The sequence below is a fragment of the Biomphalaria glabrata genome, chromosome 2 (assembly GCF_947242115.1).
Source record: "Biomphalaria glabrata chromosome 2, xgBioGlab47.1, whole genome shotgun sequence".
In the NCBI taxonomy this organism is placed as follows: domain Eukaryota; kingdom Metazoa; phylum Mollusca; class Gastropoda; family Planorbidae; genus Biomphalaria; species Biomphalaria glabrata.
The window spans coordinates 61845836-61871783 of NC_074712.1; the positions used below are offsets into that span (position 1 = coordinate 61845836).

General features: G+C 36.1%; 1 protein-coding gene across 1 annotated transcript in view; it reads right to left on the bottom strand.

Moving 5' to 3' along the window:
• Window positions 1–4201: 4201 nt before the first annotated feature.
• The window catches only part of LOC106065121 (endothelin-converting enzyme 1-like), a 29725-nt gene continuing 7978 nt past the window's right edge, over window positions 4202–25948 (bottom strand). Inside the window, exons 4-14 of the mRNA XM_056021806.1 lie at window positions 25295–25465; window positions 23969–24142; window positions 22471–22560; window positions 21713–21840; window positions 20544–20769; window positions 15213–15493; window positions 12069–12179; window positions 9453–9645; window positions 7754–7906; window positions 6019–6095; window positions 4202–4394 (exon numbers count right to left, since the gene is read on the bottom strand). Coding sequence (XP_055877781.1) covers window positions 4295–4394; window positions 6019–6095; window positions 7754–7906; window positions 9453–9645; window positions 12069–12179; window positions 15213–15493; window positions 20544–20769; window positions 21713–21840; window positions 22471–22560; window positions 23969–24142; window positions 25295–25465 — 1704 coding nt within the window. The 3' untranslated portion in view covers window positions 4202–4294. The remainder of the gene's footprint in view (window positions 4395–6018; window positions 6096–7753; window positions 7907–9452; window positions 9646–12068; window positions 12180–15212; window positions 15494–20543; window positions 20770–21712; window positions 21841–22470; window positions 22561–23968; window positions 24143–25294; window positions 25466–25948) is intronic.

The window sequence follows — 25948 nt, forward strand, 5'->3', positions numbered from 1 at the left end:
TTGAATGTTTATGAAGTAAAAAAAAATGACCACCACTCTAACAATGCTAGAAAAATATCAAGAATATAACTAGACGGTCTCATCTTCTTCTTGTTGACCTTCTTCAGGCGTAGAACGACTCTGGTTCATCTCGCACATTTCCTCATGTGGCTGTGGAGCCCTAGTCTGGAGAGACACTCCCGTTCACACATATCGTAGGCTTTTGCTTCGGTGGCAGAGGAGCTGGCCATTTTTCGCATTGTACGTTTTTCTTCCATAGCTGAGGCCCATGTTCTTTCACTGTCCATAGCTTTCTTGGTCACTGTCTCTCTCTCCATCTGTTGCGGTCTAGAGCTATGTGTTCCCAATGGTCAGTATTGATATTCACTGATTTGAGGTCACTTTTTATTACATATATATAACGGAGGTGGGGGCGACCAGTTTTTCTTGAGCCAGACGCGAGTTGTCCGTAGAGGATGACTTTCGGGATGCGTTTGTCCTCCATCCGGCGAACATGTCCAAGCCAGCGCAAGCGGCGTTGTCTGAGGGCTGTAAAGATGCTGGGAATACCCGTTCGCGCAAGGATCTCAGTATTGCATACTTTTTCTTTCCATGCGATTTTCACTGTGACAGAAGCGGCAGCAACAGTTACATGGGAATCTCATCTTCTAAATATTAAAATATTAGACCAATAGCTCGTTGCCACGTCGTACAGACCTGTGACGTGGCAACGAGCTATTGGTCTCCACGACCCACAGGTTGTGACGTTGCATGTCAGTGTTTAGGCCTTCTGTAACGATTCGTCTCGATGCAAGCCATTTTTGGAATTTTCGCCAGAGGTTTCGGCAACCATAACAACTCAAAACTTTGCCCAAACTGGTCGTGTGGGATGCTCTCTACCGCTCGATGGTGTTGAAGGTCCCTGGTTCGAATCCTGAAGGCGTCTGTTCACCGTTGTTCTTCGGGTGGTGTACACTAGGATGTAACCATCTTCAGAATATGAAATAACATCCAAAACATGTAAAACACAGTTTCCAAAAGTTATTTTTAAACGTCCACGCTAAGGCGATTCTACTCGACTTTCACAGATCAGAACGGTAAAAATGTCTTTCAACTGTCGCACTTTTATAAGAGTCCTACTTCAAAGTGAAGACGATTTGATATCATTCATGATTAACACAGACACACGTGAGCCGTACGTAATAAGAACGTCATTATAGTTTCCTTATCTGCCTGTTAACCACTCCTTATTCATTTCACTTAATTCGACCTACTGACCAAAGCTGACCAGAGCGATATAGATACTTGGACTATCCATTTATACAGCTTGGAATGCAGGAAAAGGCTAGACACCGGAACCCTTTCCACACTAGGGAGAAAGCGGGCACATGTCGCTGTGGGAGATTAAAGCGCTCCCTTTAAACATAGAGCTGGTCAATAAAGGCGCAAACATTTTTTTTTTCGGTTAGGGAGGACAAAACAAGTAATATTTTGAGAAGCACTGCAAAGTGTGAGTATTGAAACTCGACCATAAAGAACTAAGTCAAAGATATAATTGCAGGGTACTATCTAAGCCACGCTTGTTTAATCGTTGCCAGGGGGTCATCGTCATCATCATCAAACTCCATTAGAGTGAGGGCTTGAGAGGCTCAAATCCTCTCTTGCAAAAGCCCTGGACAGAAACCCTGCTTTCTTGCGTAGTGCATAAATGTCGCCATACAGGTCGAGAATTTTGGGTTTCCCAGACCTGTCGAGACGGAGATCAGCAAGTCTGGGGCTGTCAAACAGAATATGAGGCACGGTTTCCTCTTCTTCCCCGCAGCGGGGGCACCGTGAATCAAAATTTGGCCATAGCCGCGAGAAATATAAGCCAACATGACAGTGGCCTGTCCAGCACTGTGCTATAATAGCTTGCTCAGGCCTGGACAGCCTCCACCACGGGGAAGTGCGGTCAGGGCGCCTCATGCGATCCCAGACTCCACGGGCTTTTTGGGACTTGTCCCAGCACTCAAACCACTTTTCCATTTCTGTTTTTTGTTTTTTGTCAGGGGGTAGCATCCATCTGCGAATCCTTCAACTAGATCTAGATTCTAGATAAGACTAAATGCATGTCTTTATTAACACACGAGATTGTCGAGTAGGCAATTACCGCGCTATTATCTTATCCATGTACAAGCTGTGGCTAGATGTCTAAATGGCTCTGTTGGAATTCTCGTACAATTATAGAGCTATTACTGGTACTCATTCAGGATGTGCTTCTATCGTGTCTCGTTCTCGTAATGAGGCAGAGTTGCAGAAATAAAACCCCATGCAAATGTTGCTGTGACCTAGATCTAGTGTAACTGGGCGAACAGTGCACATAATGTAAGTCAAATTGTTGTCAAACTGAATTTCCATTTATTTGGATCAATAAAATTATCTTATCTCATCTTATCTTATCTCCTCACATATACCTTATCTTATCTTATATTAATATTAGATAAGAAGTGAGGAAATAGATGCTATCTTATTAGTTTTTTCCAAGGCTATTGACAAAGTTTGCCACCATAGTTTGCTTAAAAAATTAAAATATTTTGGCATTGATGGTCCATTGCATCAGTGGATTAGAGATTTTCTGATAGGGAGAGAACACACTGTATTAATAAATGGCTCTAAATTACTCTAAATCAACAACAATAACTGTAAACTCAGGTGTACCTCAAGGAACAGTCTTACATATACTACTATTTTTAATTTACATAAATGATTTACCAAATTGCATTAGTTCAGGAAGAAAAGTCAGATTATTTGCAGACGATTGCATAATATATAAAACAATAAAAACAACACAAGATACAGAAATTTTACAAAGAGAATTAGATGAATTACAGAAATGGGAATAAAATTGGAGCATGTCTTTTCACCCAGAAAAAATTTAGTTATTAAGAGTAACAAAAAAACTAAGAAAAATTAATTCCACTTATCTTATTCATGGTAACCAGTAACACAAACTAAAAACGCAAAATACCTAGGTGTTATAATAAATGAAAAACTGTCATGGATTAGGGTTTATTAAAATAAATTTCTATAAATCATATAAGAACATAAAATTAAAATGATATTTAACGTTGGCTAGGCCAATAATAGAATATGCATCCTCTGTTTGGGACCCCACAACTCAGGAAAACATTAAGAAACTGGAACAGTCACAAAATAGAGCAGTGAGATTCATAACAAACGAATATTCACATTTGACTAGAGTAACACCTTTATACTTATAACTCGCTAGAAACTACCTTGGGTCTCGATACGTCTCTAGATGTCCCTTTTTCAGCTGTAGTTACACATAAACAAGTCACACTCGATCGAACACAGAAACGTTAAATAAATATTACGGCATATCACACACAGCTGGACTCTCTCTGACAACTCTCTGACAACAAACACACTTCCGGTCATTCGCGCATATTGTAAAAATAGATTATACATACATACACACATTCATCCGTGACAATCTTCATACAGTGCTGTGCGTAACAGAAGAGGAATGTTTAAAAAAAACAACAACCTTTATATTCCTTTATTTCTTTCTGCTATGAACGGAAGAACTTAGAAAATTCTGCAGATTCTGCAGTGTATAAAGATAATAACTTACTTTATTAATATTATACCTTTTTCACACCAAAAAGCTAGTTAATACATTGTGGACTATGACTAAGACTGCTGTGTTGATCCTTACGGAAATTTGTTGTGATTATTTATGGTCTTACAAATCTCCATATGAACAATATAAAGTAAATAAAGAATATAATAGTTCTTTTTTTAGACTTTTCGATCTATAGCGTTTCACGTGTCAGTCTTGTCATGCATGTTAATTAGGGACTGTGATAAATCGTTGGATATTCTGTCTGTTTTAAAAAAATCATCCCATGCTCTATTGGTACTGAGTAAGAAGGAGCCCTTGTACCGTAACTTGTACTCGTTCTAGAATATAGAATAAGAAAAGTGCTTTTCATCAGTGACCGGATCAGCTGGAGTGGCGGTTCCCGCAGGGAATAGTGGCGGTAACATTATAAAAAATTGTGCAAAATATCAGCTTGATTAGAGATTGAGTGCCGGAGAAATAACGTGTACAAATTATTGGCCAGATAGTGCCAGACAGATACACAGACAGACATAGTCAGTCGATATAAGCTTTGTAAAAATGGTAGAATCAGTACAAAAAAAAAGTAACAAATATTAGAATTTTTTAAAATGAAATTTTAATATCCCGATGCAAAGATTCATAAAATGCGATGGGTACAAACCCGAACCCATTCGATTCTGCTGTTTACGTCTACCAAATTTCACATTTTTTCCTCGGGTTCATAGGCGTATCCGCTTTACAGTTAAACGCCTTGGCGAATTCTTTACTATTTGACATGGATCCTATCACCCTGTAAATATAAAAAAGAAATATAACAGTCATTTGAAATCACTACTTCCTATTGTCGGCGGTATTACTTTTTTTGTAATAATAGATCTACGAAAAAAAAAGAAAATTCATTTATATAAAACTAAATCACTAATTTGTCTGAAGGTGTGTCAAAGCATTGTTTGATAGCCACTGTGACATGCGCTAGTCAAGATTCACTTATTAACTATCATGTTTCACGTGAAAAGCGAAGGCTTGCTAGGAATCATGGGCAAGCCTCGTTTCTGATCTGGCCACATGGTCAGACAGGCAGTTGAGCTGTAGTGCTCAGAAGTGTTCATTTAAATAGAAGATTTGGAGCATTTGTAATAGCTCAGTATTTTCATAATTTGGATGGTATTAGTTTACGTGACTAGATACGCTAAATCAGGTTTCTCTTATATTTTAAGAATATGCAGACAAAAATGCAGATTACAAATATGTGATTTGATTTCCTTGGAGATAAATAGTTTTTAAAATATTTTTTGTTTAAATTTAATATCTTATTACCATGTATTTTAATTGGAAATACGCCATTTTTGTTTTGAAGGCTCAACACTAGATTATCTTCCATATCTTCCTTAAGTTAATTACCAACTTTTTTTCTGTTTGTATTTTATCATTGTTTCTAACAGATATTAGATCTAATATTAAAATTAATTTAAAATGATAGCATAAGAGCAAAAAACTTTCTTTAAAAAAATATTGAAAAAAAGAAGAAACAACTTCATCAATTGATTATTAACATTTTTTAGACCTTCATTTCAGTAAATAAACTTAAAAATTCATAAGTTGACAGCATAAGAACAAACATCTCTTTAGAAAAGTTATTGAAAGTTAAATATAGATAAGGGAGATAAATATGCTTAAAAACAACATGGTGGTCAGTAAAGGTATCTGGGCATCTAAACTATTACCATTTGGATTACTAACTTGTGAAACAGTGTTTACTATCCCGTGTAGGTAGATTGTGTATTTTTATGTTAATAAATGTGAATCGTCTGCTAGTCAATGTCTGTTGTGCTGGTCTAGTTATAATAGACATACTCGACACTAGAAGTGAAACAATTCAAGTGAAGAGAAGACACTTTATAATAAACACCAGTAGAATTGTTACAAGGTGCTGAAAAAGCTTTAAGTACAGTTGCATTGGTCAGTGCTACAATGGGATTGAACTTTGCGTCTTAAATATTGTAATAACTCTGCACATGCTTTTATGGTGCGCACCAGTGCACTGCTCAGCACTGGATATGGTCGGAGTATTTATACAGTCATCTCAGGTTAAACGTTCACATTTTCTAGTCTATATTAATATCAGGTGCCCCCATAGACATATATTACTATAGACTGGAAGAGGGAAGTTTTTGGGGGACAGACAAATCTTTTATGTTCTCTATCTGTTTTAGCAACAAATTTAAAACAATTGAGCTATAAATTATTGGACGCCTAAATGTGTTAATGATCTTCAGTTTTGAAAAGTACAAAATAATCATATTCCCATTATTTTGCCTCCGTATCATAATCATAGACATAGGAATATGATATTGCCAATTCAATATAGTAACGTTTAAAATAACATGCAGAGAAAGAAAAAATGTTCTTCAAACCTAAATTCATTGTTGGCATGCTCGTCAGTACGTATACTGGATATAGCGTACTCCTCTGTATACAGGGCACAATAAAACTGAAAATATAAATAAATAAATATATGAAATGAAAACAGTAAACTCATCCATTAATTTCAGGGGTGCCCATCCCACGACCCGCGGGCTACACCTGGCCATTGACACTGCGCTGACTCTTCAAAAGTGTCCACAGTGTATAGATAAAAGCTTAAGAGTATCGGTGCAATAAAATTTGACAATTCTTGCAATGATGCAATCTCCGGCATATGTTCTAGAAAGGTATATCACCCCTGGGTGAGGCTATTTCTGCTGACTAGATCGAAGGCCTTAGTCAAATCAATGAATGCATTGTACAAAAATAACAGTATTTTTTTGCCTTAAAAAAATACTATTAGGTTTAAGTTGATCATTAATTTAGTACAAGTTACCCAGGTCAATGACTGTGAAAATGAATGAAGTGCCGGGACTATGTCCTTACTTTGATGCCCAATATATGCCGTGACTATGTCCTTACTTTGATGCCCAATATATGCCAGAACTATGTCCTTACTTTGATGCCCAATACATGCCAGGACTATGTCCTTACTTTGATGCCCAATACATGCCAGGACTATGTCCTTACTTTGATGCCCAATACATGCCAGGACTATGTCCTTACTTTAATGCCCAATACATGCCAGGACTATGTCCTTACTTTGATGCCCAATACATGCCAGGACTATGTCCTTACTTTGATGCCCAATACATGCCAGGACTATGTCCTTACTTTGATGCCCAATACATGCCAGGACTATGTCCTTACTTTGATGCCCAATACATGTCATGACTATGTCCTTACTTTGATGCCCAATACATGCACGGACTATGTCCTTACTTTGATGCCCAATATATGCCAGGACTATGTCGTTACTTTGATGACCAATATATGCCAGGACTATGTCCTTACTTTCATGCCCAATATATGCCAGGTTCGAAGATTGGATTGTTTGGGCCCTAGGCTTATTTGCCGAGGAAGTCCTTTTAGTACGGATTGTGAAGCGTTTAAGATGCCAACCTTGGGGGGTTGGGTGAGCACTTTCAGCACTTCTGGGTCAGTCCGAGACGGCATTCAAGTGACCAGGCGATTTCCTGCATTATGAGCTGCACAAGTACAGTACTCACTCAAGTAATACAACAGCGCTGAACTTTTTAGTACCATTTCAAAAATAAGATTGATTTTGTAGTTTGATTGGCAAAGAACTACAAGTTTGATTGACTTAGAACTACAAGTTTGATTGACTTAAAATTAGAACTACAAGTTTGATTGACTTGGAACTACAAGATTGATTGGTTTACAAGTTTTAGAGCTGAAATCTAAAAGTACTAAATGAATGGTGAGATCCGTTTTCTGTCTCACTTCCGAGTGTGAGTTTTGAATAGAGAAGTCGGAACAATGCTCCATCTATTTAGATTTTCTCTTATGGCGAAGCGATTTCTTCTCCCAAATGGTCTGACACAATATAGCACCCCAAAGGCAAAAACGACCCTTTAAATGCCCAAAACTTTATATGTAAGCCTCACATCTAACCAAAAAAAAAAATGCGTGGCAACTTTGTCTGCGAGACTCAACTTTCTATAAGTGTATGAAAATCTCTGTGTTCTTAATTTATTACAGAAACACTCTCAACTCTTAAAGGTTAAAAAAAAGGTTTCGAATTTGGTATTTAAATTTACTTACATGACTCATGCCAACGAAAAAGAGTTGATCGTCTGTGAGATCCAGTCCAGGTAAACGTAATTCAGGCTTGATCGAATTCTTGTAAGCTCTGTAAGCAAGTTTCAGTCCGCCATTATCAGCAATGTTCTCACCCAGAGTTAGTAAACCACTCAGCTGAGAAAAGAAAGCGTAGCTCTTCTGTTAATGTCTATCTATCAAGACTTATAGCCAAAATCCATACACGAAAATTCACCAGCGACTCTTCTATCTCAGAAAGGTAAGAAAATTCAACATAGACAAAACAATAATCAAAATTTTCTACACAGCAACCATCAGCAGTCTTACTAACTTTTCCATCACCTGCTGGTATGGTAATACTTCACTGGCACAAAGACTTAGAATAAATAGATTAATTAAAAGAGCATCGTATATCACTCAAGTACAGCTACCATCTCTTGAAGAGCTTTTCCAAGAAAGATGCCTCTCCAATACACTCACGATTCTTAAAGACAACCTGCACCCATTAAACCAGTGTTACATAAGATCTGAACGAAGTGGTCGTCTCCTTTCCATTAGGACTAAAACTGAAAGATTCAAAAACCTTTATCCCACTTTCGGTCAGAGTGTTACAAGATCATCTGTCGTCATCGAGAAGTATAAATTCATAAAGCGCTGGTTGTGAATGTGTATGTGTTTCGTGTGTGAATGTTGTTCGAATTTTTAATCAATATTGTCTTTGTACAGTACTTTCGCTGAGCTTGTCAATTGTAGTCAAACTGAATTTCCATTAGATTGGATCAATAAAATTATCTTATCTTATCTTATCTCTTATCTAGAACTTCGTATGCTGTTAGGGCTAAAGAAGTTACTTCCTGTCCAGGGTACTCTCCTAGAATGTTGTGCTGCTGCCGCTAAGGTGATGTGTATTTGTCCCTCGGGTACAGCCACCTGGGAGACAGAGGCACATGACAGAGCATCATGGCGTCGTGCTTGTGAAAACTGGCGCACAGGTTGCTGAGGAAAAGAGAACAACGCTAGCAGAAGAAAAAGACCAGAGAAGAAAAGCAAGGCCAATGGCACTAGCTCCCAGCTGGAATAACCTGCCCAGTGTTCAGCCGAACTTTCCGGGCTCACATAGGTCTCACCAGCCACATGAGGAGGCATAAAGCCCCAGTGCAAAGCCCTCAGCCCCCCCTGGATGACAAAGTGATCATCATCGAACCACGATGGACGAACTATATAATGTGTATTTGTCTCTCGGGTACATTGAGAGATGAGATGAGAATGTTATCAAGTCAGAAATACTAGAATTTAACATGAATAAAAAAAATTCGTTTTTATTAGGCAAATAGGAATACATCTAGCAGACATCGGGATCAGGGCCGGCCTTAGGCATAGGCAAAGTAGGCAGCCACCTAGGGCCTCCGATTGATGAAGGGCCTCACACTAATGTCAGGGACTCGTTAGAGCTGGGTGCTTAGAGGCGGTTGATCATTGTACTGGCCACAGGACATCCTGCTTGTTAACCGCTGGCCAAAGAAACAGATGACCTTAACATCATCTGCCTTATAGATAGTCTAAGTGGGGAACTATATTATGATATGTCTATGTAATATAACATTATAACGCGTCAAATTCACAATGATACAGGAGTGGTACAGCATCTTGATTTTGGTAACCTTCATATTACATAATTATATATAATAATATATTTTCTTACGCTGTGGTTGTATACTAGGTAGGAGTCGTACTGGTCAATAAAACATTGCGCCCTCTGGTCAAACTCTTCCGCCACATGAGGCGTCCAACTGTCCCGCAAGTGCCCGTCTTTATCATATAGACGCCCGCTGTTGTCAAAACCATGAATGATCTCATGGCCAATAATGGATCCAATCGTTCCATATAGGTATGAGCTAATGATAAGAAGTATTTAGTATAAGCTAATGATAAGTAGTATTTAGTATAAGCTAATGATAAATAGTATTTAGTATAAGCTAATGATAAGTAGTATTTAGTATAAGCTAATGATAAGTAGTATTCAGTATAAGCTAATGATAAGTAGTATTTAGTATAAGCTAATGATAAGTAGTATTTAGTATAAGCTAATGATAAATAGTATTTAGTATAAGCTAATGATAAGTAGTATTTAGTATAAGCTAATGATAAGTAGTATTTAGTATAAGCTAATGATAAATAGTATTTAGTATAAGCTAATGATAAGTAGTATTTAGTATAAGCTAATGATAAATAGTATTCAGTATAAGCTAATGATAAGTAGTATTTAGTATAAGCTAATGATAAGTAGTATTTAGTATAAGCTAATGATAAGTAGTATTCAGTATAAGCTAATGATAAGTAGTATTTAGTATAAGCTAATGATAAGTAGTATTTAGTATAAGCTAATGATAAGTAGTATTCAGTATAAGCTAATGATAAATAGTATTTAGTATAAGCTAATGATAAATAGTATTTAGTATAAGCTAATGATAAGTAGTATTTAGTATAAGCTAATGATAAGTAGTATTTAGTACAAGCTAATGATAAGTAGTATTTAGTATAAGCAAATGATAAGTAGTATTTAGTATAAGTTAATGATAAGTAGTATTTAGTACAGGCTAATGATAGGTAGTATTTAGTACAAGCTAATGATAAGTAGTATTTAGTATAAGCTAATGATAGGTATTATTTAGTATAAGCTTATGAAAAGTAGTATTTAGTACAAGCTAATGATAAGAAGTATTTAGTATAAGCTAATGATAGGTATTATTTAGTATAAGCTTATGAAAAGTAGTATTTAGTATAAGCTAATGATAAGAAGTATTTAGTATAAGCTAATGATAAGTAGTATTTAGTATAAGCTAATGATAAGTAGTATTCAGTATAAGCTAATGATAAGTAGTATTTAGTATAAGCTAATGATAAGTAGTATTTAGTATAAGCTAATGATAAATAGTATTTAGTATAAGCTAATGATAAGTAGTATTTAGTATAAGCTAATGATAAGTAGTATTTAGTATAAGCTAATGATAAATAGTATTTAGTATAAGCTAATGATAAGTAGTATTTAGTATAAGCTAATGATAAGTAGTATTTAGTATAAGCTAATGATAAATAGTATTTAGTATAAGCTAATGATAAGTAGTATTTAGTATAAGCTAATGATAAATAGTATTCAGTATAAGCTAATGATAAGTAGTATTTAGTATAAGCTAATGATAAGTAGTATTTAGTATAAGCTAATGATAAGTAGTATTCAGTATAAGCTAATGATAAGTAGTATTTAGTATAAGCTAATGATAAGTAGTATTTAGTATAAGCTAATGATAAGTAGTATTTAGTATAAGCTAATGATAAATAGTATTTAGTATAAGCTAATGATAAATAGTATTTAGTATAAGCTAATGATAAGTAGTATTTAGTATAAGCTAATGATAAGTAGTATTTAGTACAAGCTAATGATAAGTAGTATTTAGTATAAGCAAATGATAAGTAGTATTTAGTATAAGTTAATGATAAGTAGTATTTAGTACAGGCTAATGATAGGTAGTATTTAGTACAAGCTAATGATAAGTAGTATTTAGTATAAGCTAATGATAGGTATTATTTAGTATAAGCTTATGAAAAGTAGTATTTAGTATAAGCTAATGATAAGAAGTATTTAGTATAAGCTAATGATAAGAAGTATTTAGTATAAGCTAATGATAGGTAGTATTTAGTATAAGCTAATGATAGGTAGTATTTAGTATAAGCTTATGAAAAGTAGTATTTAGTATAAGCTAATGATAAGTAGTATTTAGTATAAGCTAATGATAGGTAGTATTTAGTATAAGCTTATGAAAAGTAGTATTTAGTATAAGCTAATGATAAGTAGTATTTAGTACAAGCTAATGATAAGTAGTATTAAGTATAAGCTAATGATAAGTAGTATTTAGTATAAGCTAATGATAAGAAGTATTAAGCATAAACTTATGAAAAGATATTTAGTGTAACATAAATTAAACTAGTATTTAGATATAGTATTAGCCATGACATTTAGTATAAGATAGTGATATTACGTATATATTTTAAAATAGAGCCAAAAGTATAGTATTAGCTAAGGACAAGAAGTATTTACTATAAAATAGAGTCTGAAGCATTTAAATTAATATAAATCTAGCATTAATGACAACAAGTAATTGGTTTAACTTCCGATGTGCTGCCTCAGTATTAGGTAGTATCAAGAAGTATTTAGTTTAATCGTTAATGACAAAATACTGGTATGAGATAATCTAAATAAGTTCTGGACATTTTATATCTTAATTATATTATTAGTAGATACATATGAGCTTGTCCTTACGTTGGGTAATATGCAGACACGATTGGCTCATGTAAGATACCTGCCAGCACGACCAGTTGATTGTCCGTTACAGAATAATAGGCGTTGACCTCATGCGGGGGGATTTCCCACCTGTTTGGAAGTGGGGCAGACGATATATTTTAAGCATTTCAAGAAATTAGTAAATTAAAAAAAATTTAATGCCAACTTTTTTTGTTATAAAAATGCAGAAAAAATATTTTGATGTTGTTTTTGTTGCTCTAACATTTTGTACATTGCACATAACATTTTGTACATTACACATAACATTTTGTACATTGCACATAACATCTTGTACATTGAACATAACACCTTGTACATTGCACATAACATCTTGTACATTACACATACCATTTTGTACATTACACATAACATTTTGTACATTGCACATAACATCTTGAACATTGCACATAACATCTTGAACATTGCACATAACATCTTGTACATTGCACATAACATTTTGTACATTACACATACCATTTTGTACATTGCACATAACATCTTGTACATTGCACATAACATCTTGTACATTACACATACCATTTTGTACATTACACATACCATTTTGTACATTGCACATAACATCTTGTATATTGCACATAACATTTTGTACATTACACATAACATCTTGTACATTGGACATAACATCTTGAACATTGCACATAACATCTTGTACATTGAACATAACAACTTGTACATTACACATAACATTTTGTACATTACACATAACATCTTGTACATTACAGACGTCACTTCAAAGTAGAAGATGATTACGCCCTGCGCACATCGATGTTTTGATCTGATCAGACGTTTTTAATAAGAGGCCTAAACTCTGCTAAGTCTTTGGTTTTCCTGGCTGACTCAGGCAACCCATTCCATACTCCAGTGCAGTGTTCCCCATACTTTTTAATGAAACTATCCTGCAAGGCACGTTACTTTTTCTTTGAATCCTTTACGTCAGTGGTTCTCCAACGTTTTCCTTAACGGAACACTTCGCACATTCTTAGTATTTAACTGAACACTTTATTTTTTTTTTTTCAGAGAGATTTTTTCAAGTGGTGGCCTACTAGTTAATTATTCCATTAGTTCGTTATAGTATACATATTCAGGCCTTGTGGAACACTAGAGTTCCCGCGGAAAATAGTTTGGGAAACACTGTTGTAATGGCACTAGGTAAGATGGAGCACTCATTTGAATTTGTCCTAGCATATGAATGAATGAGGATTCTAAACAGTGTTTTTTTTTTTTTACTTTAATAAAATAATTCATGGGGGGGGGGAGGGGGCTAGTTAACTTTGGTTAATATCTAGGGCTAACAAAAAATGACTCCAAACCTTCATTGCGTGGCTGCTAAAATCAAGATATGGGAAAGGCTTTGGAAGTCATCCCTGAGATTAAAACCCGGGAATGTTAGTGCTAAGACTTGCAATGATGATGATTCCAAACTGATTCGGAAATTAGCCGTCAATTTGAACATAGCAGCTGTGTTGAGAGGAACATAGCAGCTGTGTTGAGAGGAACATAGCAGCTGTGTTGAGAGGAACGTAGCAGCTGTGTTAAGAGGAACATAGCAGCTGTGTTATGAGGAACATAGCAGATGTGTTGAGAGGAACATAGCAGATGTGTTGAGAGGAACATAGCAGCTGTGTTGAGAGGAACATATCAGCTGTGTTGAGAGGAACATATCAGCTGTGTTGAGAGGAAAATAGCAGCTGTCCTGAGATGAACATCGCAGCTGTGCTGCGAGGAACATAACAGCTGTGCTAAGAGGAACATCGCAGCTGTGATGAGAGGAACATCGCAGCTGTGCTGAGAGGAACATCGCAGCTGTGCTGAGAGGAACATCGCAGCTGTGCTGAGAAAAACATAGCAGCTGTGTTGAGAGGAACATAGCAGCTGTGCTGAGAGGCAACGGGAAAGGGGGATGGGCAGCTCTCATCACTATTAGATAACCCCTAGCCGTTCTACATTTGGATGCAAAGATCACCAGCCACTTCTTTGATTTTGGAGTTTTTAATTTACCTGTAATAACTATTAACACGAATTAAGCTATTGCAATTATAAGAAATGTATACCATAATCTAAATGACAAGGACTGTGAATTGAATGTCAATGCTGCCAACTAAATCAAAGCTAGAATCGGAAGAGCTTATAAAACTTCATTCTGTTGTGTACAAAAAGTATCGAGTATCTTCAAAAAAAAAAACAATAGCTTAACTGCACTTCCTTTATTCTGAGCACTGGATGCACTAAAACGTTTGCTGTTGTTGGATTTGCTTTGGCACACAGTTTTCTCCACACTTAAGTACTTTGATCAGTTTAAGAAAAGATAATAATGGCACTGTCTTCGATTCCGAAGATTGAGGATGTCACGTGTTTATTATGTTTGTTTGACTTGAAGATCTTGATGAGATAAACTTGTGACATAGGCAGGTTCGGAGGTGACTTAACTATGGTTCAAACACTTTAATAAGTAATAAAGTAACAAAGTGCTGATATGCTTATCTGGAGTTTTAATTATTTGAAACTCAAACTTGAAACAATGAATGTATGTACAAAGTTATAGCCTATAAAGCAGATACAGGATACAGTAATAATAAAATGAGTAACTATTTACTCTAAAACTAGCGACGTTTAAGTCTAACTTTCTCTCTCTCTCTCTCTCTCTCCCGTCCCAAGCTGCTACTCATTTTATATCTTTCTTTAGAATAAAGAACCGTGACATCTCAATACCCATTCTTGACTCCTTCACCCGTTTACATTTAATTTTCCTTTACATTGTTTTTGTAATTTAACCTACGTTAATTATGTTTCCCTGCTGTAGCCTTGAACTAGGTTTTAATCGTCATCTTTCTGGCATTTAACCGTGGGTACGCGTGACCTAATTTGAGTTAAGTACACTGTCCTCATTTTGTGAACAATGAGGTGTCACACGGGACGTGACAAAGGATCATTGCAGTGTTTCCAATGACTACGCAAGAAAAGATCATCCTTTTTTTCATATCATATATTTTTATTTCTTCAGTTATCTCCCTTTGAGCCGTTTTCCACTTAGGTGGTGACAACACTTTTCATTCGCCCTGAATGACAAGACAAATTTTCAGTCACGTGATCTTTTCTACCTACTTGTTTCTCGCTGGCGGCTTTTTGTAGCTGTCCAGAACTCGGTTGGTTTCAAATTGAACAGCGCTAATAAAATTACCCCAGAAATCATCTGGGTACACAACGAGCGTTTTATAGTAAGCGTCTAGTTTGCTGGGGCTGAGGATCCAGTCCGGAAAGCCAACCAGGTTGGTCATAGACTCGGCTTTCTCTCTCAGGTTCTGCTTCGTGACTTGGTCTATCCAATTGAGCTCGTCCAGATTTTTTATAAACTCGTGCTCAATGTCGTCTATGGCAGTAACAACCTGGGCAGAAATTAGGACATGATTGAAGATGTTGTGCAGTGTTAGAAGATGTAGACTGTAGGAGATGCTGATAAGATGATGCTGAGATGGTGGTAAAATCGTGTTACATGAATGAAAATGTAAAAGATGTCAAAAATTATTGTAGAAAAGTGAAATGTCGTCAATCTATCTGAGTGTATGTGAAGTTATAACGTCGTCAATCTATCTAAGTCTATGTGAAGTTATAACGTCGTCAATCTATCTGAGTGTATGTGAAGTTATAAGGTCGTCAATCTATCTGAGTGTGTGTGAAGTTATAAGGTCGTCAATCTATCTAAGTCTATGTGAAGTTATAAGGTCGTCAATCTATCTGAGTGTGTGTGAAGTTATAATGTCGTCAATCTATCTAAGTCTATGTGAAGTTATAAGGTCGTCAATCTATCTGAGTGTGTGTGAAGTTATAAGGTCGTCAATCTATCTAAGTCTATGTGAAGTTATAAGGTCGTCAATCTATCTGAGTGTGTGTGAAGTTATAATGTCGTCAATCTATCTTAGTCTATGTGAAGTTATAAGGTCGTCAATCTATCTAAGTCTATGTGAAGTTATAAGGTCGTCAATCTATCTGAGTGTGTGTGAAGTTATAAGGTCGTCAATCTATCTGAGTGTGTGTGAAGTTATAAGGTCGTCAATCTATCTAAGTCTATGTGAAGTTATAATGTCGTCAATCTATCTGAGTGTATGTGAAGTTATAATGTCGTCAATCTATCTGAGTGTATGTGAAGTTATAAGATCGTCAATCTATCTGAGTGTGTGTGAAGTTATAAGATCGTCAATCTATCTGTGTGTATGTGAAGTTATAAGGTCGTCAATCTATCTGAGTGTGTGTGAAGTTATAATGTCGTCAATCTATCTAAGTCTATGTGAAGTTATAAGGTCGTCAATCTATCTAAGTCTATGTGAAGTTATAAGATCGTCAATTTATCTGAGTGTGTGTGAAGTTATAATGTCGTCAATCTATCTAAGTCTATGTGAAGTTATAAGGTCGTCAATCTATCTGAGTGTGTGTGAAGTTATAAGGTCGTCAATCTATCTGAGTGTGTGTGAAGTTATAAGGTCGTCAATCTATCTAAGTCTATGTGAAGTTATAAGGTCGTCAATCTATCTGAGTGTGTGTGAAGTTATAATGTCGTCAATCTATCTAAGTCTATGTGAAGTTATAAGGTCGTCAATCTATCTGAGTGTGTGTGAAGTTATAAGGTCGTCAATCTATCTGAGTGTGTGTGAAGTTATAAGGTCGTCAATCTATCTAAGTCTATGTGAAGTTATAAGGTCGTCAATCTATCTGAGTGTGTGTGAAGTGATAAGGTCGTCAATCTATCTGAGTGTGTGTGAAGTTATAAGGTCGTCAATCTATCTGAGTGTGTGTGAAGTTATAAGGTCGTCAATCTATCTAAGTCTATGTGAAGTTATAAGGTCGTCAATCTATCTGAGTGTGTGTGAAGTTATAAGGTCGTCAATCTATCTAAGTCTATGTGAAGTTATAAGGTCGTCAATCTATCTGAGTGTGTGTGAAGTTATAAGGTCGTCAATCTATCTGAGTCTATGTGAAGTTATAAGGTCGTCAATCTATCTGAGTCTATGTGAAGTTATAAGGTCGTCAATCTATCTGAGTGTGTGTGAAGTTATAAGGTCGTCAATCTATCTGAGTCTATGTGAAGTTATAAGGTCGTCAATCTATCTGAGTGTGTGTGAAGTTATAAGGTCGTCAATCTATCTGAGTGTGTGTGAAGTTATAATGTCGTCAATCTATCTGAGTGTGTGTGAAGTTATAAGGTCGTCAATCTATCTGAGTCTATGTGAAGTTATAAGGTCGTCAATCTATCTAAGTCTATGTGAAGTTATAAGGTCGTCAATCTATCTGAGTGTGTGTGAAGTTATAAGGTCGTCAATCTATCTGAGTGTGTGTGAAGTTATAAGGTCGTCAATCTATCTGAGTGTGTGTGAAGTTATAATGTCGTCAATCTATCTAAGTCTATGTGAAGTTATAAGGTCGTCAATCTATCTGAGTGTGTGTGAAGTTATAATGTCGTCAATCTATCTGAGTGTATGTGAAGTTATAATGTCGTCAATCTATCTTTGTGTATGTGAAGTTATAATGTCGTCAATCTATCTGAGTGTATGTGAAGTTATAATGTCGTCAATCTATCTGTGTGTGTGTGAAGTTATAATGTCGTCAATCTATCTGAGTGTATGTGAAGTTATAATGTCGTCAATCTATCTGAGTGTATGTGAAGTTATAAGGTCGTCAATCTATCTGAGTGTGTGTGAAGTTATAAGGTCGTCAATCTATCTGAGTGTATGTGAAGTTATAATGTCGTCAATCTATCTGAGTGTATGTGAAGTTATAAGGTCGTCAATCTATCTGAGTGTATGTGAAGTTATAATGTCGTCAATCTATCTGAGTGTATGTGAAGTTATAAGGTCGTCAATCTATCTGAGTCTATGTGAAGTTATAAGGTCGTCAATCTATCTAAGTCTATGTGAAGTTATAAGGTCGTCAATCTATCTGAGTGTATGTGAAGTTATAAGGTCGTCAATCTATCTGAGTGTGTGTGAAGTTATAAGGTCGTCAATCTATCTGAGTGTATGTGAAGTTATAAGGTCGTCAATCTATCTGAGTGTATGTGAAGTTATAAGGTCGTCAATCTATCTGAGTGTATGTGAAGTTATAAGGTCGTCAATCTATCTAAGTCTATGTGAAGTTATAAGGTCGTCAATCTATCTGAGTGTATGTGAAGTTATAAGGTCGTCAATCTATCTAAGTCTATGTGAAGTTATAAGGTCGTCAATCTATCTGAGTGTATGTGAAGTTATAAGGTCGTCAATCTATCTGAGTGTATGTGAAGTTATAAGGTCGTCAATCTATCTGAGTGTATGTGAAGTTATAATGTCGTCAATCTATCTAAGTCTATGTGAAGATATAAGGTCGTCAATCTATCTGAGTGTGTGTGAAGTTATAAGGTCGTCAATCTATCTGAGTGTATGTGAAGTTATAATGTCGTTAATCTATCTGAGTCTATGTGAAGATATAAGGTCGTCAATCTATCTGAGTGTATGTGAAGTTATAAGGTCGTCAATCTATCTGAGTGTATGTGAAGTTATAAGGTCGTCAATCTATCTAAGTCTATGTGAAGTTATAAGGTCGTCAATCTATCTAAGTCTATGTGAAGTTATAAGGTCGTCAATCTATCTGAGTGTATGTGAAGTTATAATGTCGTCAATCTATCTGAGTCTATGTGAAGATATAAGGTCGTCAATCTATCTGAGTGTATGTGAAGTTATAAGGTCGTCAATCTATCTGAGTGTATGTGAAGTTATAAGGTCGTCAATCTATCTAAGTCTATGTGAAGTTATAAGGTCGTCAATCTATCTGAGTGTATGTGAAGTTATAAGGTCGTCAATCTATCTAAGTCTATGTGAAGTTATAAGGTCGTCAATCTATCTGAGTGTATGTGAAGTTATAAGGTCGTCAATCTATCTGAGTGTATGTGAAGTTATAAGGTCGTCAATCTATCTGAGTGTATGTGAAGTTATAATGTCGTCAATCTATCTGAGTGTGTGTGAAGTTATAAGGTCGTCAATCTATCTGAGTGTATGTGAAGTTATAATGTCGTCAATCTATCTGAGTGTATGTGAAGTTATAATGTCGTCAATCTATCTGTAAAATAGGGAAAGAAGGAAGTATAAACCGAGACCAAAACCGCTTAATTAATCCTCAGTGGAAATTTGCTGTGATTAAAAATTATAGCACTTTAAAATTATATATTTAAAATTATATATATATATTATCCAAAAGAAAGATTTGCCAAGGGAAAAGACTCCACACTTACAGTTTAATAGCTTAATAATGTTATTCCCTTTCTCAATATCAAACAAAAATTATATTACTAATAAATGATCGACTAATTAGGTAATTGTTTAAATTGATTAATATTTTGCTAGGTGCAAGAAATAATTGTGCAAATGTTCAACCTGATCTGAGATTGGATGTGGGAAAAATAACGTGTTCACATTTTTTTGCCAGACAGACAGACAAAGTTAATATAGGATTTGTGAAAACGGCACTAACCGTGGCAATATGAATTCTTATTCTTTGTATCCATTTGAATGTATGTACAGTATTGTCATCATGTACTACAAGAGATGTAGTGATTAGTGTAAAATTTATTGTACTAAAAGAGAATATTCTTTAAGTCAGGTGGTTTGAATTTTATGCAAAGAAAGGAGGTAGCTTTTAAATTAATTTTTACAAAAACAAAAAGGAATTTATTAAAGTAAGTAAACAGAATTAGCATTTTTATTGGCTAAAGCTTTCTCTCTACCTTTTTTTTTAAATTGTCTTTCTTTGTTTAATATTACTACATCAAATTACTCGATTTAGCACATAAATAAGTATTATAATATAGTAATTTATTTAAAGTATTTTTTGGTTCTAGAGAAATCGCTTCGTAACATAATAGCACTTTATATTTCTTTCATTATGTAAAGTTAAGGATTAGTGATCTACAATTTCGATTTCAAGGAATAACACATAAAACATAAAAAAACATAGTTACCAAGATAGCTTCACAAACTTAAATCCGGCACCCAAGATGGTCCGCTCAGGCAGGATTAAATCCAAAATGATTTTCAGATGACAATGATAGTAATTATAGCTTTTATATAGCACTACTTTCATACTTATAGTATGATCCAATCTCATCCACACCCAGTGAAGGACTGAGGATGGAGGGGGTATCTGGGAGAAGGTTTTCCGTGCTGCCTTTAGGCGCTCAGTAAACACAACCCTGCTCGAGGTGTCGAACCTCGAGACCCTTACAAGCCAAGTTCAAGCGTGCTTAGCCTCTCGACCACGCTTCCTACATAGCTATGTCGCTAATGCGTGTTTAAAATTCATTATTGAAATCAAATTTACAAATAAACTTCATAAAACCAGGTCACGCGCTTATATGCATTGATACGTGTCATTAGCTGAATAAATCCACTAATGGTTGTTTATTTTACTACTGACCTTGACATCTGATTCCTGTGAGAAGAAGAGGTCAATGTAGAGGGCGCTGGCAGCAAGGGGCATGACCTTCACAGCTTTTTCTAAACACGTCTTCTGCCTAGACAGAGGGATCTCAATTTCGTCTTCTGACTCCATAATTTGCTTGATGTCAACAGCTTCGAACTCTTCGGGGAGGTAACCCACAGTGGGCAGAATGAAGTTCCACATGATGTAATTGGCAAGAGTTCTGGTAAGAAAGATTTACATGCTGAATATAACGTATTAAGTATTAAGTATAAGGTATTAAGTATAACGTACAAGTCATCATTAATTTATAATAGATTTATCCGTCTGATGGATATATAGCAGTTATAAATGCCTCAAGAAAATAGACTCAGTAAATGCCTCAAAAGAGTCATGAGCAGTGTACCTGTTATAAGTTAGATATTTTTTATATACATTAACATGTTCACCAAGTTCCGTCTACCTTAAATCCATATCATACTTATATAGAGTTGGTGTGATTCAAATTTTAAAGAACCATACATTCTTGATTTAAAAACAATCTATCGGGACACTGTCTTCTTCCAATAAGCGAGGCATGTTGGCAGCAACAGTTGGGTCATAAATAGGCTCCTCCCATGCGGGGTATAGAAGGGTGCGGGCTGTTCAGTTTTTTGTTTTTACTTATTTTGTAATTAGTGCGGGTCATAAACGTATGCGGAGTATATGCGCTAAAATAAGGCAATAATCAATAATACTTTTACTAAATCATTCTAATACCACAGAAGATTTTCTTAAACGAAAACAGCCTATTATCCCATGTTCTAAGGACGTGGCGCCCAGAAGCAGCCCTAGAGGGGTGGCGATCGGGACATCCACCCTCCAGAGGGGTCGGGTGGGGGGGGGGAAGCATCGGAGAAAGAGAATACCTTTCAGCGAGAATACCTTTCAGCGAGAATACCTTTCAGCGAGAATACCCTTCAGCGTCAGCCCATCGTAAAAAGTATTCATGATTTGCCATGACAAACGCACAAGGGCCCATGCATGACGCCTAGGATGTAATCATCTTTTTTGAAGTAACGTCTTTTTTTTTTTAAGATAAAGACAAGACCGCCCCTGTGTCGCCCGACACAGTTTGAGAAACGCTGATTAAGACTATTTAAATGCATACAAAGTTAACGTCCTACTCTTTATCTGTGTCTTTAACGACCTTTTGAAGTTTCTTGAAATAGTCTGGTGTGGCGACCACGATTTCGTCGTCATAGCTTAAAACTCGGCCACGGAATACAGTCTCCATATACTTCTCCATATTAATCTATAAAATATAGAAATTAAAAAAAAAGGAAAATTATAAACAAACTTTTTACAAAATAAAGTTTATATTAAGTGTATCAATTACTTTGAATCAGTCATGTGATTAAATTTGTAATAAACCTCAAACGACAATCAATAAAGGGGACTAACTCAGCTTATACCACCACTTCAGTCAATTATTATTTATTTCCCTTGAAAAGGGACTAATTCAGCTTATACCACCAATTCAGTCGAGTACTATTTTTCACTTGTTTGAGATACCAAGCGACAATCAATAAAGGGGACTAATTCAGCTTATACAACCACTTCAGTCAATTATTATTTATTTCCCTTGAAAAAGGACTAATTCAGCTTATAACACCAATTCAGTCGAGTACTATTTTTCACTTGTTTGAGATACCAAACAAAGTAATTTATTTCCAAAAGTTAATTAATAAACTAATTTGCTGTATTTTTTAAAATTGATTCTTGTGTTGTCAGGTAAAAGAAATAATTGTGCAAAAATTTCAGCTTGATCCGAGATTGGGTGTCGGAGAAATAACGTGTACAAACTTTTGGCCAGACAGACACACAGAAAGACACAAAGACAGATAGACAGACATAGTGAGTTTTGTGAAAATGGAACTATTACCCAGGATCCAATTAACTTCTGAAACTCTCTAAGCGTCATTAAGTTGTAACGATTCAACGGATTGGTCAAGATTTCCTTGGAAACAAATATCTGAGGATGAAAATGTGACCAGATAGAAGGTAGACATTAAATAATGTGAAAACGTAAACATTGTGTCCCTCATTTCATTCATTCTATAATACAGGAAAACTTTACACATCAGCCTTTTTGATGTTTCTGGGGTTCAGAATATAGTTTCCTATTGCGCACACGCTTACAACGATTTTTCGTTGGGTCTCACATGTGGGTCCAGCGACATTAGTTAGATCTCTCCAGCTGATCTACCAGACGCCATCCTCTTTCAGATGTTATCTTCTGGGCCAGGGGAGGATGTTGCCAGAGTTGATAGCGGTTCCGGAGAGGGGAACGCCTCTGTTACGACGTTCTCCTAGAGCAGGGGTTCTCAACCTGTGGTTCGCGACCCCCTTGGGGGTCGATTGACCATTTGCAAGGGGTCGCTTAAGACCATCGAAATTATGGATTGTTATTGTCTACTCTTCTACTGCTGTATGTGTGTGTCGGGGGGGGGGGTGTCGCGGCAGAGTGGGGGATTGTAAAAAGGGGTCTCCGAGCTTAAAAGGTTGAGAACCGCTGTCCTAGAAGCTCAAAAACAAAATCGCCTTTGGCATGCAATCAGGACAGATTTTGAATGATAAGTACTACTGCTACTTTGTCCACAGCTACTTCCTTCAGAACATAGCTATTGGTCAAGTAGTCCGTCCAGAGTACGTCCATTATGGAGTGAAGGCAACTTTGATGGAAGCGTTGGAGGAATCTAAGATGCCTCCTATAGACAGCATCCATGTCACAGAGTCATAAAAAGGGTGGCAAAAACCACTGCTTTATAGACGTTGAGTCTTGTTGGTATTGATGCACACTCTTTGTCTAAAGTCATCCTTCAAGCTGCAGTGGAGGGAACATGAAGAAAGGGTCGCCCAAAGTAAATCTGGCTGGACAATGTAAAAGAATTCTCCGGCCTCTCTCTTGATATCCTGCTAGGAAAGGCTGCTGACCGGTAAAAGAGGAGGGATTTGGTTAGGCTGTCACGGCCCCCCTAAGACAGTGACGTAGCTAGGGATTAGGAAGCCAGGGGGGTGGAGCTTAAACTCTTTAGGGGCCCCTGCATTTTGACATTTAACAAAATTAGATAATGCACTAAATAAATATATAACCTAATGTGTGGAATACATGCAATGACCTCACTAACATACATAACAACGTAACTAGCAAGATGACATGGATGTGAATTCAGACACTCATATGGGGGGCGTCGCTTAAGTGGTGGACTAGGGGAACTTTTGAATTTACACCCAACCTCCCCGCCCGCTAGCAACGCCACTGACCTACTACGAAAGTCTAGGGACAGTTGGGATGAGATTATTATAGTTAACGAGTACGCAAGCTTACCCTAGCTAGAGGCTCAGCTAACTTGAGATACAAGAGGGGCTCAAAAACCAACCTGAGCGAGACTCTTTTCCAGGTTATAAACCTTGGCCATCTTGGCCTTGACACTGTGCCTACTTCCACCCAGGAGCTCTCCAAGTTTGAAGGCAGCCTTCATGAAGTAATCTCTTGTAGACTTCTCATTGTAGGTCTCAGCGATTTCAGACAAGGTTACTCCCCCTTGAGCAATCTATATGTCGAAGAGGTGAATTGTCACAGTCTTAGTTGACATTGCATGATCTAAAGTTCACGTCATGTTAATAGTTTAAAAGACACGTGGAATTCCTGATGTAGAAAACAGGAAGTAGAGTGAATAGAGTTGACTTTGAGTTCAGTCAAGTCAAGTCAGTAAGGTCTTGCTCCCGGTACAGGTTGGACGTTGCTTCCTGGACTGGTGTATATATGTATATAGCATGAAAGTCGATGGACTAGTGATTGTTGATTAATAATATTTGAGAGCTGATTTCATTATGTGCTTATTGAATATTAAGGTATTATTCGTATTTCAATGGATATCTATAGTTGAAGCTCCAGTGTCACTAGTAGTAATTGTTCTTATTGTTACCCGCTGAGATGCGGACGTGATTGATACATTTGATACCGCTGCTATGCGGATAGGATTGTTATTATTTCTAGACTTGTAGCACTAACAAGGAGTGCAGTGTATTATTATTATTATAGTAAAATAAACTTCATGTTGTCTGCTGAACTGACTTGAGTCAGTCGTACAGTGTCTGTCTTGTCACGTGTCTAGAGTACTTCAGGAAGCAAGAACTCAGTATTACACCATTCAACCGGTCATTGACAGAATACATTTTTCTCATGCAAAACTAGTTTGACCACAAAAATCTTATATACCATTTCAGTAAATATTGCCCCCCAAAGACGCCTAATCATCAACAGCATAGGGTATGCCGATATAGATATGAAATCAATTCAACAAGTGGCCAAGACATGGAACATATTTATTTTTCTCTCCGTAATTACTATCCTGTTGTGATTTAAACTTCAATAACTTTGTTATTTATTATCAGAAATTGTTATATTTGGTATTGGATTAAAGGAGAATGCATGTTCTTTTTTTACATAACACAAATTAAAGTTTATAAATCCAAAATCAATTTAGTTTAATGTAGGTCAAATCAACGATAGAATCGTCAATTAGGACAGAAAGTGTAAAAAAAATAATTCTTAAATCAATTAAATAAATTGCTGTCATACTTTTTCAGCTACAAAACTACAATACTACGTAAAGCCCCAAACACTAATTCTGTGCATGTTTAACTTGCAAAAGAAATATCAAAATACCACTGATATTTAATCTGATATTTAATCAACTTACTGTCACTATATTTCGGGAGCCATTTTTTTCATCTTCGACAATGCCTATTCCAAAGAAACTTGATCCCCACAAGGCGTGAGTCTTAAGGATCGCGTCTTGGAGATTCCATCTGTCTTTCCTCCATGGCTTCTTGGTCCGTGTGACAGTCCAGGAGCCAAAGTCTTCTATTAGCTTAGTGAGTAGACGAAACATTGACATCAACCAATTTTTTTACAAAGCTTATATCAACTCAATTTGTCTGTCTGTCTTGTAAAAAGCGTATACACCTTATTTCTCCCACACACATTATTGGATCAAGCTGAAACCTCGCACAATTTTTCATTGACATAGACAAGGCATAAATCAATTTTTAAAAGTAACCAAGTAGACAATTAATTACTCGTAATTTAACATTTTGTGTGATACCAACAAGGGAAACTAATGCTTCAATATTCACATATGTGGCTAAATTTGTTGGGTGTAGTCCCCTTAAATTATTTTTAACGGTATTTCTCTCTCACGCATTCTCCGATCAAGTAGATACTTTAAACAATTATTTGTTGTACATAATAAAACACGAATCTTTTAACGAAAATACTCAATTAGTCGATTAATTATTGCTAATTAATTATTTTCTTCAATATCAAATAAGGGAAATAACTTATACATTATTGG